Here is a 14135-nt window from a genome sequence, read left to right on the forward strand (position 1 = left end):
AGTCATCCACTTCTCCAAAACCATAAAATTCAGGTATCCATTCATCAAAAACGAATATTTTCATACATGTTTTCTGTGTTTTTCCCAACTTTGTTTATTTTTACATTTGCTTTATAGTTAGAATATATTTGAAGAATTTGATATGTCTATATACGTATAATATTCTATTTCCTTAAATTTTGAGCAAGATTACTCTTTTCTATTTTATTGGTTTTGCATATAACAAGCAATTGATTTATTTGACTCAGAAAATCATTATACCGCATGACAAACCATCCAATGAATGTTTTTCATTATTAGTTAGTATTTTTTTTTTCTCAAACATTATTATCAGTTAGTATTAGTTTTAATTTTCTTATAGAGTCTAATATACATCGTCTAATGTTAAAAAGTAATTTTTTATTGAGTAAAAGTTAATTACATAAGTTTAATACTAACTCAATATATACATTTTGTGGAAATGAATTTTGAAATTTTAAAGAAAGATTTTTTTTCCTGTATAAAAAACATAATTAGAGTTGATTGTTTCAATTAACTTTTAAAGTTACATTTCTTGTGGTTTGTGCAAACTTTTTTCGATAATATCTAATATGTTTTAGTAACCATTTCACGTATTTATCGTGTATAATTCTATAATTTTGAATAGATGAAACCATCTTTTTCGATCTCTAAACCAAAAAGTCAAGTTAAAAATAAAATTGAGGGTAAAAAGATCATCGAATGTCCAAATGGAACGGTTCCTATATTAAGAAATACAAAAGAATATGTCGCAAGAGCCCAATATTGGGAGAAAAAGCATTTCAACCCGCATACCGTCGGAAGTCATGGGACACATGTAAACAAAATACTTGAATTAATTACTTGAGTTACAAATGTGTATATTTGGAAAATATGTATGATATATTTTTTTTGGAAATTTGAAGTATGCTGGAGTTAAATCACAAGGTGATGGTCCTTATCATGGGTTGGCAGCTTATATGAGTGTGCATGATTTGAATATTAGTAGGGACCAAACTTCATATGCTAGCATTTTTGTTGGTAGTGGAGACAACAAGAAAATTAATTTTATTCAAACCGGTTGGATGGTAAATTTTATGTTGATGTTATTAAATTTATATATATATATATATATTTATATATATTGGTTTTAAAAATAGGTTACATTACTATGACTTACAGGTGAATCCAAGTTTATTTGGTGATGGACGTACATGGAGTTTTGGGGTTTGGAAGGTACATCTAGATACAAATACTTCTTTATCTCGTTTCCCATGAAATGCTAAATATTCTCGGAATTTTCTTTTGTAAATACTAAATATATACCCTTTTGATTGCAAAATAATTTATCTATAGGGAAATAATTTGACACTTAGTATGTGTTTTACGCTTCTATCTTTTAATGTACATTACATTTTACTATTTTTTCAATTATCATATGGAATATATTAATATATTAAGATTAAATATTGGCAGGGTGCCAATGGAACTGGTTGTTATAATACAATATGTCCGGGTTTTGTTCAAGTGTCAAAAACTGATCTTTTAAGTGCACCTTTTCCATATCCACACAAAGGACAAGAAAGAGCTGTTTATGCTAGCATTGTACAGGTAATATACATACATTACATTTTAGTAGCAAATATGTTATGTTGGTAAATCAAATTTGACATGTAGGTCTTTTTAACTATATATTGAAGGAAAAAGATATAGGAAATTGGTGGGTAACCGATGTAAGATATGACAGACCAGATGTGCATATTGGTTATTGGCCAAAAGAACTATTTGATCTTATAGGTAATAGTGTAGACATGGTTGGAGTTGCAGGAGCAGTCCAGGCTTCTCCTTCTGGTATAAGTCCACCAATGGGTAATGGTCAACTACCAAGTGAAGATGAAAATAAGTCTGCACACGTTAAAGGCGTCCAAATAGTACATTCTGATTTTAAATATAGTAAGAAACTGAAGTTAGAAAAACTATTGGACGACAACAAATGTTATGGCTTAAAAGATGGAAAGAAGCAGTTTTTTAAAGAATCCAATTTGTTCACATATGGTGGACCTGGGGGTAACTCTTGTGGAATCTAATATTACAAAAATGATGTTTTCGGTTATTAGAATAAATAAATAATTTGGACTTAATGTTTTCTCTTCAATATCTATGTATCAGGATTTGTGTTTCCTACATGCTCTGATCATTAGTATATTTGGTTTACTACAAAGTTGCTATATTTCCATTAGTTGATTAACGAATTCATGATTTCAGTTAGGTTTAGGCAAAAAATCAAGGACTTGAAAACCCGAATCGAAACCGATAAAAAAAGCTGATTCGAAGCGGGTACAAGTATTAGCTATTTATTCTATTGGGTCTTAAATGATCATATTTGTGGGTATAAGATAAAATCCGATACCCAAACGGATATTCGTTTACCCAAGATTACATATACTTATTCGTAGATTTATACATATACAATCTTACTGTATATTTAATATTTGAACTAAATACATTTATATCCAAATATCCAAAAAGAATTACCAATAACTAAATGCATTTGTATTTATATGCAAGATACTTATAATTTTTTTGGATATTGAGACAAAATTTTGGTTTTTTTGGGTAAATTTTGGTATTAGGGTAAAATTTTCGGATATTTTGGTGAATTTTTGGCTACTTGGGTAAAAACTTCGGGTATTTGGATAAAATTTCGTGTATTTGAATAAAGTTTCAACTATAAGGATATAAAATATCTGAACCCGAAGGATACCTAATTTTTTCGAGTATTCAGCAGTTTTGAAATTATATACCCGAACCGACACGAACCCGATTAGACCTGAACCAAAACCAAACCGATACTTTAGATTTACCCTATTAAATGCTAAACTTCTTTACTCGAAAGACACATACCCGATCGGATTTTACCCGATCGGATTTTACCTGAACCTGACCAGCATACCCGAATACCCAGCCCTAATTTCAGTAATTAAAGAGAAAGAAACCCAAAGCATAATAGCGACTGAGTATATCATGTAATGTGTTATATCCCTCACATGCAACCAAAGCATGATATTGACTGACTAGCGAGCATATATTAAAATGGAAATCTATGGTATATGGCATAATATCGAAAATCTAGTATTAAAGAAGAAAAACAACAAAAAAAAACTAATAAAGTAAACACAAATACAACTAGCAAGTAAAAAACAAGCGTCAATTGAGTCCAACAAAAAAAACATGCGTCAATTTAAAAGGAATTTATTGGGAGGAAATCTTCCCAAAAGAGCGATGATCGCCTAAAAACTGATGCGATTTTGGTTTGGATACGTAGTTGGCACGAGCATACGATCCAAGACGAGTCTCAATAACTTACATCACGCGAAGTCACTGAAACCGTTCAAAGCAGTGATCGCTGTGGAACTTGTTTTAATTTGTATTTACCATCATGCCGCTATCAAACTTGTGCACCATTCTAGAGAAGATAATGAGTAATGACAAACAAGTAGAGTATTGTTACATGAATGTTGTTTGATTTCCAGTACAGAAATCATGGCGTTTATTTAGGTTCAATTGTTATAGGTTTTGCTCACAAATTGCTTGAAAGTATCACATGAACTTGTCCTCCTCCTTTGATCATAACTTTGTTGTAAAGTCTAAGTTTGATAGCGGGCCATGCCATTAAATACACGGACGCAGGGGTTTGGTGTCATTAAAGTAAATCCTCGTATTGTTTTATGTCTTGTTCGTTTAAGTTTCTAATTTGTGATCAGAAGAAAAAATAAAAACTCATAACAGGGAACTATAATTAAAACTAAAGAAGATTTAACGTACATTGATTTTACACAGTAGATTTAGTTTTCTTTTGTAAATACACATTATATATTTTTATTCAACGAAAACAATATCAATTGTCTCTACAAAAACCAACGGCCAGTACTCTTTTGCCCTAAAAAGACCGTAACCCTAATTTTCACACAGAGAATCTAACGATTCAAAACAGGAAAAAGAGTTAGTGATCACGAAATGGAGAGAGAGAGAGATATATAGTCAGACATGTTTTATTTAACTGTGTTTTAGAGCTGAACTGGATCTCAGCTAAACACAAAAAATTTCAAGAAAGTTTAATCTTAATCGTATAATCGAAACAAATTCCTTTCCGGTATTACCGAAACAAAGAAGCCATCATAGCACTCAACTTGACAACATATCGCTTACGAAATCTTCCCATGGTCTCAAACACATCCTCGGAAGCATACGCTAAATCTCTAGATTCACTTGACAACAAAGACGGCAAAAGCTTCATCGCAATGGCTATGGATCTTCTTCCTCAGTTTCTGCATACTGACATGTCATGCATCGGTATGTGAGGATTTCTCATGAGGGACTCTTTCATTGGTTGGTGATAGGCTGATAGCTAGGGTCGATTCTAGATGATGGATTTATTATTAGTAATATAGGTTTTATTTAATTGTGTCTTCTTTACCAAACTCGAAATTTAAAAAAATCTCAGATAAGAGCTAAGCTGAACTGGATCTCAGCTAAACACAAAAATCTTCAAGAACCTTTTGTCTAAGTACAGTTCTAGATATGTAGATTTATGATTTACAATTTCTAGATTCATAAATTAAGCTTCTACAAAACGGGCGCTTGTACATTTTCTAACTATTTTTCTTATAACTTGCTTATGTTTTCCATATATTTTGCATAGTTTTTTTCAACTTGTTTTCTTTTAATCTTATTTCAAAAAATTAAACATATCATTAGATATAAGCTTTTTCCACTTAGAATGTCGCATAACTACTTACTTTTTAGAAATATTTCTACTAAACCCAAATAGGGTAAAAGGGGATAACGCTGATACCACTTTAAATTTCTAATCTAAAGGTGACGTTTTATTATGACAGAGAAAATACGAAATAGACGATATTATGTTATATAGCAAGCCTTTTGACTTTATAGAAGTGAGAAGCGAGGATTAAGGGGTCAAAAAAATGAAACATATATAGAAAGTAAACTTTGAAAAATATAGGAGTTGGTGAAGAAAATGAACATGTTGGAGTCGAGGATTCCCTAATATGTTCTAGAAAATATGAGCTTTTAGCAACTATAAACGCGTCTTGGTCCATCTTAGCTTACTTTTTGTATGAACGCAAGACAAATATTGGAATGACTGCAAAATAAAAAAAAAGCGAAAACCAAATATTGGTCAATCGAAAAGTAAGTGGAGACAATAAAAGGCGAGCAAGAAAACCTCAATGCTTTCTTATTTTAAAACTATTGAAATTCACTGCAAAACAAAAACAAAAAAAATGCTTATTTCAAATCGGACATATGTGCTTACGACTAATGAATAATTAATTCAATCCATGCACTAGCAGCAATCCTTATCCATGATCGTTAAATTAAATTATTACTAATAGACTTTAAGCATTCCTTACACTAATAATGACAGTTTGGTACCTATTTGAGGTGGGTTTTTACTATTACATACACTAAAAATGACAGTTCGGTACCTATTTGAGGTGGGTTTATTCTCTGTAATAGTTTATTTGAAAATTTCACTCTTCTTAAATTAGTATTAAAAAAAATCTTGTTGACTTATATAAATTCAAGTTGGGGGGTCCAATATGGCTGCCAAGTTTGATCCTCCGACAACATTCCCGCAGCCTCAAATACAATTATTTGTTTTTTTTTTCCCTTTGATTTGTGACATTGTACAATTATTATGATTTGTTTCTATTATCATCGTATATTCGTACATTTAAAAAAATAAAAAAAAGGGGAAAAGAATCATTTACATAAATAACAATTCATAATGTAATATCGCACCGAGTTTTATAGAAGTCTACACATATCTAATCTCAAAATGAAAGTGGCTTACATGTTTCTTAAACTTTTATTAAATTTGTTATATGTTTGGTGGGAAAAAATAACCAATAATGAAAAAGTGAAAGTTGTCTACACGAGGTAATGGATGAAGAGAGGGACCTACGACGAAGGATGACTCCGTCCACGTTCTTCTTCACTGTTTGACAATAAGCTCCAATTTTCAGACTTTTCATTTCAAACTTGTGGGTCTCATTTTCCTCTGGCCTATATAAATCCACTATCCTCCACTTCTGTCTTTCATCATCATTCCACATAAACAAAATATCTTCTTGCTCATTATTCATCATCAATCTACTACTCCGTAAACTTTGCTTCCTCTGTTTGTATTAGCTCAGAAGAGATATGGGAAGTACTCCGACTGATTTACCCGGTGAGGATGTCGCCGATAACAGATCCGGCGTCGGCGGTGGTATTTCTGACGTCTACGGTGAGGATTCCGCCACCTTGGACCAGCTTGTCACCCCTTGGGTTACCTCTGTCGCTAGGTGAGTCAACCCACCTTTAGATCTCAATCATACCCTTTTGTTTTACTTTTTGTGATCCATCACAATTGCTTCAGCTAAGTAAAGTTTGCTTTTTTAAGTTTCTAAACTTACCAACTTCTGTGAAATATGAACTTAGTGTTTCTTCTTGTTAAAGTTCCGATTTTTCTGTGGGGCTTATAGTGGATTGAAATGTTTTTGTTTTGTTCAGTGGCTACACATTGATGCGTGATCCGAGATACAACAAGGGACTTGCGTTTACTGATAAAGAAAGAGATGCTCATTACTTAACTGGTCTTCTTCCCCCTGTGATTTTGAGTCAGGATGTTCAGGTAACTTGAGGTTTTATATAAAAGAACTCACTTTTGTTTAGTTTTTGAGTTGGGTTTTGTCTGTGTTAACTTCTGTTTTGTGGGTGATTTTATTAGGAGAGGAAGGTGATGCACAATCTCCGTCAGTACACTGTTCCTCTGCAGCGTTACATGGCCCTGATGGATCTTCAGGTCAGTGATTGTTCTTCGAATTCATGTTTAGTAGAGTAGAGAATGTGTCCAAAGCTTTGTTTGGTTAGTTTTTCTTTTCTTACAACTGGTGGCTTATGTATCTGAATCTTGCAGGAAAGGAACGAGAGGTTGTTCTACAAGCTTTTGATTGATAACGTTGAGGAGTTGCTTCCAGTTGTGTACACACCAACAGTTGGTGAGGCTTGCCAGAAGTATGGGAGCATTTTCAGGAAGCCACAGGGTCTCTACATCAGTTTGAACGAGAAGTGTGTTTTAAAATCTCTTTAACCAGGTCGGTTCCATTTTGTTTCTTTAAACTAATGTGAATGGATGTTCTTTAGGGGCAAGATTCTTGAAGTTTTGAAGAACTGGCCCCAGAGAGGAATCCAAGTTATTGTTGTTACTGATGGTGAGCGGATTCTCGGTCTGGGAGATCTTGGTTGCCAGGTAATAAATAAGTTCTTGAGTTACACTTGAAACTTAAACATTTTGTGTTGAAAGTTCACATCTATCATCTGTTTGAACGATTTCAATATTTTCCAGGGAATGGGAATTCCAGTGGGGAAACTTTCTCTTTACACCGCTTTGGGAGGAATCCGTCCATCAGCTGTAAGCACTAGAACAAAAGCTGCTCTAGAAATTGGTTCTACTTGATTGATAACTCAATAACTGTTTTGATCCTAAATGAAAATCGGCTTTCAAATGCAGTGTCTTCCAATCACCATTGATGTGGGTACAAACAATGAGAAGTTGCTAAATGATGAATTCTACATCGGTCTTAAACAGCGAAGAGCAACTGGCCAGGTTTACTAATCAATTCCTATCAGTGTTTTCTCTTCTTATAGCAAATACTATGATTTTTCAAAAACTGAGAAGTCTATTTGCTTTTGTGATTCAGGAATATGCTGAATTCCTGCACGAATTCATGTGCGCTGTAAAGCAGAACTATGGAGAGAAAGTGTTGGTTCAGGTGAGCCATAGGATACTCTCTTAAGAACTATGATTGTTGTCAGAACTACGATAAAAGATGTCCGGAATTAATATCATACACTCATCTTTTCAGTTTGAAGATTTTGCAAACCACAATGCGTTTGACCTTTTGTCTAAGTACAGTGATAGCCATCTTGTCTTCAATGACGATATCCAGGTAGCATCTTCTCCTCAAGATTGATCTTTTTTTTCTTAAATTTTTGGTTGTGATGTCAGAGTGCTTACCAAGAACTTGATTTTGTTTTCTGTAATTGCAGGGTACTGCATCCGTGGTGCTTGCTGGGCTTATTGCCGCTCAGAAGGTGCTTGGTAAAAAACTGGCTGACCATACCTTCCTGTTCTTGGGTGCCGGAGAGGTGAGACCAGAAAGCATTATACTCTATAAGCTTATAATTCTTACATTTATTTTTTGCTGCTTACACTTTATCTCGCTGATTCTTTGAAGGCTGGAACCGGTATCGCTGAGCTAATTGCTCTTAAGATTTCGAAAGAGGTTAGTCAATCTGGGAGTTTTCTTGCATTTGATCTGTTTTTTGGCTAAGAGTATGTGATTGATCATATCTGTTTTTTTTTTTGTAGACTGGAGCTCCCATCACTGAGACCCGGAAGAAGATTTGGCTTGTGGACTCCAAGGTATTGTTAGGCGCCAACCACCAAGATCAGTCTCATCTTTTTTAGCTATACCGTTCTTGTTCATATATGTTTCTCTTTTGAACATTATTTTGCAGGGACTGATTGTTAGCTCACGCAAAGAATCTCTTCAGCACTTCAAGCAGCCATGGGCACATGAGCACAAACCTGTGAAGGACCTCATTGGTGCTGTTAATGTACGTGATGAACTGATCTTTAAATTGCTTGATAGTGAATAGAGAATCTTTTTGTTCACTGTTTGTTGAAACTTTTTCAAACAGGCAATCAAGCCAACCGTTCTCATTGGAACATCCGGTGTGGGTCAGACTTTCACAAAAGAAGTTGTCGAGGCCATGGCTACCAACAACGAGGTTTCTTCTTGTTCTTACTCTCTGCTTTTTCAGAAAACAAGGTATTTATGCTATTTTTCTAATGCTGGTCTTGGTGTTGGCTTATAGAAACCGTTGATTCTTGCTCTCTCAAACCCTACTTCTCAAGCTGAGTGTACTGCTGAACAGGCTTACACATGGACCAAGGTATAATATTGTCTCATATGACATCTAAATGTGATTCATGTCCTCACTCCTGATTATACAACAAAATTATAATTTGGTTTTCATGCTGCTCCTCGAATCTAATCATATATTGTGCTTAAAAAAAGGGTCGTGCAATCTTTGGAAGTGGAAGCCCATTTGATCCTGTTGTGTACGATGGCAAAACCTACTTGCCTGGCCAGGTTCGTGCTATTTCAACAACTTCTTCTCTCTCAACTTTGTACATCTGACAATCTTAGAGCTCACATCATATTTCCACTATCCTACTTAACTTCAGGCAAACAATTGCTACATTTTCCCTGGTCTGGGTCTTGGTTTGATCATGTCTGGGGCAATTCGTGTCCGTGATGACATGCTCCTCGCAGCTTGTAAGTAAAAATAAACTTCAGAAAATCAAACATGGATACTGATAAAGACACTTAAAGATTCTCAATGTCATCTCTCTCTCATGTTTTCAACAGCTGAAGCATTGGCCGCACAAGTGACAGAAGAGCATTACGCCAATGGTCTGATCTACCCGCCATTCTCAAACATCAGAGAGATCTCTGCTAACATTGCAGCCTGTGTCGCCGCCAAAACCTATGACCTCGGTTAGTTGAATGAAACTGTCTTAACTCTTTTAATGAGACTGTCTGAACTCTCTAATCTCAAGTTCTAAAATCGATGTATTGTGGTGTAGGATTGGCGTCGAACCTGCCACGTGCAAAGGATCTTGTCAAGTTTGCAGAGAGCAGCATGTACAGCCCTGTGTACAGAAACTACCGTTAAAAAAGTTTTGTTGAAGAAACCTGCAGATTATACTATTCACAACCCTTGATAGTTTCTTAAGGCTTGTATTTAAGTTTTTTGTTTGTTTGTTTGTTGTTTGTTTTCTCTTCTACATTATGATGCTGTTTGTGAACTCTCTCTCTGTCTTTGCTGATAAATAATAAATTGTTACTAATATAATCTACAAATCATTATTGTCTCAAAGTTACACTTTCCATCCCACATCACAAAATCGATCAACTTGTCTTGGAAGGGAATAATATGCTTTTTTCTGCCACTTGTTGTATCTTATTGGTTGTTTTATTAAAATGGTATAATTGTTGCAGAATTAAAGAACTTGTATCATTATTTTGAAGAGTTTATCAAAAGTTTCATATAGATAATAGGACTATAGAAGCATAGCTGAATACTCTTTTGAAAGTGGTTTCTAAATTGTACTGAGCAAAATGTTCTAAAAACAACAAAACTCCTAATCTTAAGCTAATGATTTTGGCATTTTAGGTAACTACTTGTTATAAATAGCTAAAACAATAACAAGAATCTCTAAAACTCGTCTTCACGTTTTGGTTAAAATCGAAAGCTCAAACAATCCAAACCAAAACTAAACCGAAACAAGATGTCAAAAAAATAAATAAACACCTAAACCGAAACCAAAGTTAAAACAACTGAAAATGGGCTGAACGGTCCCTTTAATCTGAGATGTAATAAGGCCCAAATAGTAACTGTAGATGGGGACAATTGTAACGAAATCAAATTGCGGGCGAAAATCGAACTAAAGAAATAAGTAGAGGGACGAATAAAATGGTTAGAAGGTTTTAAGAATAAACCGCGTCGCGTCTCTTTTCTGGAAAAAACGAGAAACTGTGATCTTGGCCCTTTTATTACCCCTATCCTCTTCTTCTTCAATCTCTCCGATCAAAATCCTTTTAAGCTCTGTAGACCCAGGTATGTTCCTTCAGCTTTTCTATTCGCGAGAAAATTACGAGTAAAGGATTGCTTGAAATTGAACTTGGATCGTTCTGTTACTGCTTTCTTATTGCTATCAGATTTTGATTCTCTAAGGAATTAGATATTTTCTTTGTTGATTGATTTGTTTTGAACACGTATTATTAATCCTAGTCTTTGTTTCTACATTATAGGAACGTTTCGATTTGAATTAGCTAAAAACCTCAATTTTATTTGCTCTTTTGCATATCTGAAATTGGAAGCTGATGATATGTGGATGTTAATTGGCTCTAGTTACTTGGATCTGTGAATAATTATTTGCTAATTTGGAGCATGTTCCTTTGAATTATCTTCTGATTGTCTAAGTATATTTGGAAATGTGTTTATATTCTCATTTGTGTGATCAGGTTACGCAGAGAAGAAGAACAGAACAAGGAATTATATAATCATTGGCTTGATCAATCTGAATTGCAGTTCATGGCGCTAAACCCTCAATTACTACCCAATGGGATGCCTGTTCCCTTTGTTAATGAAATGTTCGTCCTAGTCCGAGATGGTGTTGAGTTTGAAGTCGACAAGATCCCTGGGTTCGTGTTCCCTTCTCTCGTCACGCATGTTTTGGATCTCCTTAAGTGGTTTATTGATTTGATGATTATTGTTGGTCTCCATTTTAGTACCGTTTTGAGTCGGTTTAGATCCACTCATCTAGCATATGAACCATTAAGTTTACTTGTAAATAAGATAAGTCTCAGAAGTGAACAGACATATGAGCTCTGGGCTTTAAACACTTCCCTGATGTTCTTTCTTGTTGTATGATCCAGAGGGCATGGAGGTCATGTTAAGGCCAAGGGGGTGATTTACTTGTCTAATATACGGATGGTCTTTGTTTCAAGCAAGCCTGTTGACAACTTTGTTGCTTTTGACATGCCCCTGGTACAGTAACTTTATCTTATTTTTGTCTCTGATTTAGTTAATACATGGCACAAGTGTAGCTCTGTTAAATTTGGTTATGGAACTACATGCTACATATTAGCTTATGGATTATATGTTACTCTGTAGCTTTACATCCATGCCGAGAAATTTAATCAGCCAATATTTCACTGCAACAATATTGCTGGACAAGTGGAGCCTGTAAGTACAAACTTTCATGGAGAATTTATAGTTTCTTTCCTTGTAAGGAAACTATACATATTTACTTATTGGCATGTAACAAAATTTCCAGGTGGTGCCAGAAAATGAGCATAGAGCTCTATATTCAACACACAGTTTCAAGATCCTATTTAAGGAAGGTGGTTGTGGGACATTTGTTCCTCTCTTCTTGAATCTCATATCATCAGTGAGACAATACAACAGACAAATGCAACAAGCAGCAGAAGCAGCAGCGGCAGCTCCTCATGTTGATCCTCTTCAAGCCGCTCAGACACCTGTGGACGAAATGATGAGACATGCGTAAGTCCCATCAGAAATCAATCGGAAAGTTTTTTGATAGTAGTAAAAGCTGTTGTTCCTCATAAAATCTTGTGTGGTCGTCATTGTGTATGTGCAGGTACGTGGACCCTAATGATCCAACGAGGATATATCTGCAACAGCCATCAGGGGAATCTCAGTTGAGGCGTAGAGCTTACCATTCGGGTGCGGCGGAACATTGAGATACACGGAAAAAAAAAATACAAAGGCTATGAATACAGAAACAGCAACAGATTAGTGTTGCTAATAAGCAAAACGTGTTGTTTGTTTGTTTAAAGTTGAAAACTAAAAGTCTAAAACCATCTGTGTAAAGAAAGATGAGACTTGTTTGGTGTGTGGATGTATCTGGTAAAATTGGAGTCGTAATAATCATAAGTTTGGTTCATATATTGAACAAAATGTGGGTCGAAAACCCTGCCGGTTCGCCTGAACCATGAAAAGTCGGATTTGGCTGATCCGCACGCTCAATTTTCTTCAGCTAAATCGCGAATACTTGAGCTTGTAGTAAGTCGTGGCCACTAGTGGGACACACAAAACCACAAAACATATATTTTGCAAGCTAAAACCCAATGGACTAAGATTTGAGGTTCAGGGTTGGACCATAAAATTTGGAATGGATAATCGGATACTTTAGGTTGGGTTGGTAGTTTTCAATATTGAAATTGGGTTTTTGGACCTTTCCTTAGTTTTTGATTTAAAACAAAATTGTAAAAGAAAATGAAAATACGAAGGTGGCATTCTAGCTTTATTTTCCAGAGAAAGTGGCTTTCCAGCCATTTATTAAAAAAAACAAAGACCAGGGTGTTTTTTTTCTGACAAAACAAATTGTAACACTCACTAGGCATAGCATTCTAGTTAGTTCTGCAGAAATTTATAGCGACACTGGTCCAAATTAGGAGGAGCGAGAGCGAAGGTACGAGTGAGGATTTACAATTGTCGATCGTTTTCACCTAGAAACCCTAATTTCGGGGGCTCGCACGCCCTCTCTGATTAGAAGCGACTTCATTATCGGTCACTAGAATCTGCTGCTTCTTTTCTGGTTAGTGTTTAACCAAGCTCCGTTTTGTTTGCTCTTAATGGAATCAGAATTTCTATCATTCCTAGATTAGTTTCTGTGATGTATATCTCTGGTATTCGGATTCTTGTGCTGAGCTCAATTCATAAGCGGAGGATTTCTTAGCTTCGATAATTAGCCCTTTTCAAAATTTGCAGCTTTTTATGCGGTTTGTTCTTAAGATGATTGGTTCATTCAGTTTTGTTGTGAGATCTCTGACCTTCCTCTGTAGAAACTAGCATTGTCAGGAACATGGACACTAAGAAGAAATCTAAGGAACATGGCCTATACCGTATAGTCAATGCTATCGGTTATGCATTTGGAGCGGGAGCTGTTGGAGGTTCTGTATATCATTTCGTGAGAGGGGCATACAATTCCCCAATAGGTGCTCGATATGTTGGAGGAACACAAGCGGCTAGCATGAATGCTCCTCGCTTGGGAGGCACTTTTGCTGTATTTGGAGGATTGCTCTCAACATTTGACTATGCATTGGTGCGCATCAGGAAGAAGGAAGATCCATGGAACTCCATCGTAGCGGGTGCTGCTACAGGTGGAGTTCTGTCTATCCGAAAAGGGGTTGTTGCAGCTTCAACATCAGCGGTTATGTTTGGTTTTTTTTTGGCTGTACTCAACCCTCCGTTCGGGAGCAAGTAAGCTTTTTGGGTTGTCTTTGATGAGAATGTCATTTAGACTTTCATGATAATTGCCTTTTCGTTATCAATTCTTCAAAATTACTGTTTCATGGAAAGTTTAACAGATTTCGTGGTTGAGAATTTCTGATCATTTTTGTATAAACGTCATCAAGAACTAATTATTGCTATTCAAGTGTTCCTTTTTGAATAGTTTCTTTTAAGTAGATGAA

The 14135-nt window shown here is 35.3% G+C and overlaps 4 protein-coding genes across 4 annotated transcripts; all 4 read left to right on the top strand.

Moving 5' to 3' along the window:
• Positions 1-646: 646 nt before the first annotated feature.
• AT5G11660 (NEP-interacting protein, putative (DUF239)) lies at positions 647-2084 on the top strand (the record flags this gene model as incomplete). The annotated part of the gene is made up of 5 exons (NM_121204.1): positions 647-835; positions 924-1085; positions 1180-1233; positions 1474-1608; positions 1698-2084. The coding sequence occupies 5 exons, from the start codon at positions 647-649 to the stop codon at positions 2082-2084; spliced, it is 927 nt and encodes a 308-aa protein (NP_196727.1).
• Positions 2085-5857: 3773 nt separating this feature from the next.
• Positions 5858-10109, top strand: NADP-ME2 (NADP-malic enzyme 2). The gene is made up of 19 exons (NM_121205.4): positions 5858-6365; positions 6574-6694; positions 6791-6865; positions 6980-7131; positions 7207-7312; positions 7409-7474; positions 7574-7669; positions 7764-7835; positions 7929-8012; positions 8113-8211; positions 8301-8348; positions 8435-8488; positions 8584-8682; positions 8767-8856; positions 8944-9021; positions 9147-9221; positions 9317-9407; positions 9501-9629; positions 9719-10109. Exons 1-19 carry the CDS (start codon positions 6223-6225, stop codon positions 9805-9807), a joined length of 1767 nt encoding a protein of 588 aa, NP_196728.1. The 5' UTR covers positions 5858-6222; the 3' UTR covers positions 9808-10109.
• Positions 10110-10575: 466 nt separating this feature from the next.
• Positions 10576-12680, top strand: AT5G11680 (classical AGP protein). Its single transcript, NM_121206.4, has 6 exons — positions 10576-10752; positions 11160-11339; positions 11574-11685; positions 11812-11883; positions 11975-12201; positions 12299-12680. The coding sequence occupies exons 2-6, from the start codon at positions 11230-11232 to the stop codon at positions 12399-12401; spliced, it is 624 nt and encodes a 207-aa protein (NP_196729.1). The 5' UTR covers positions 10576-10752; positions 11160-11229; the 3' UTR covers positions 12402-12680.
• Positions 12681-12954: 274 nt separating this feature from the next.
• Positions 12955-14113, top strand: TIM17-3 (translocase inner membrane subunit 17-3). Its single transcript, NM_121207.4, has 2 exons — positions 12955-13258; positions 13506-14113. Exon 2 carries the CDS (start codon positions 13526-13528, stop codon positions 13925-13927), a length of 402 nt encoding a protein of 133 aa, NP_196730.1. The 5' UTR covers positions 12955-13258; positions 13506-13525; the 3' UTR covers positions 13928-14113.
• The last annotated feature ends 22 nt before the right edge of the window (positions 14114-14135 follow it).

This window comes from Arabidopsis thaliana, chromosome 5, assembly GCF_000001735.4.
Source record: "Arabidopsis thaliana chromosome 5, partial sequence".
Classification (NCBI taxonomy): domain Eukaryota; kingdom Viridiplantae; phylum Streptophyta; class Magnoliopsida; order Brassicales; family Brassicaceae; genus Arabidopsis; species Arabidopsis thaliana.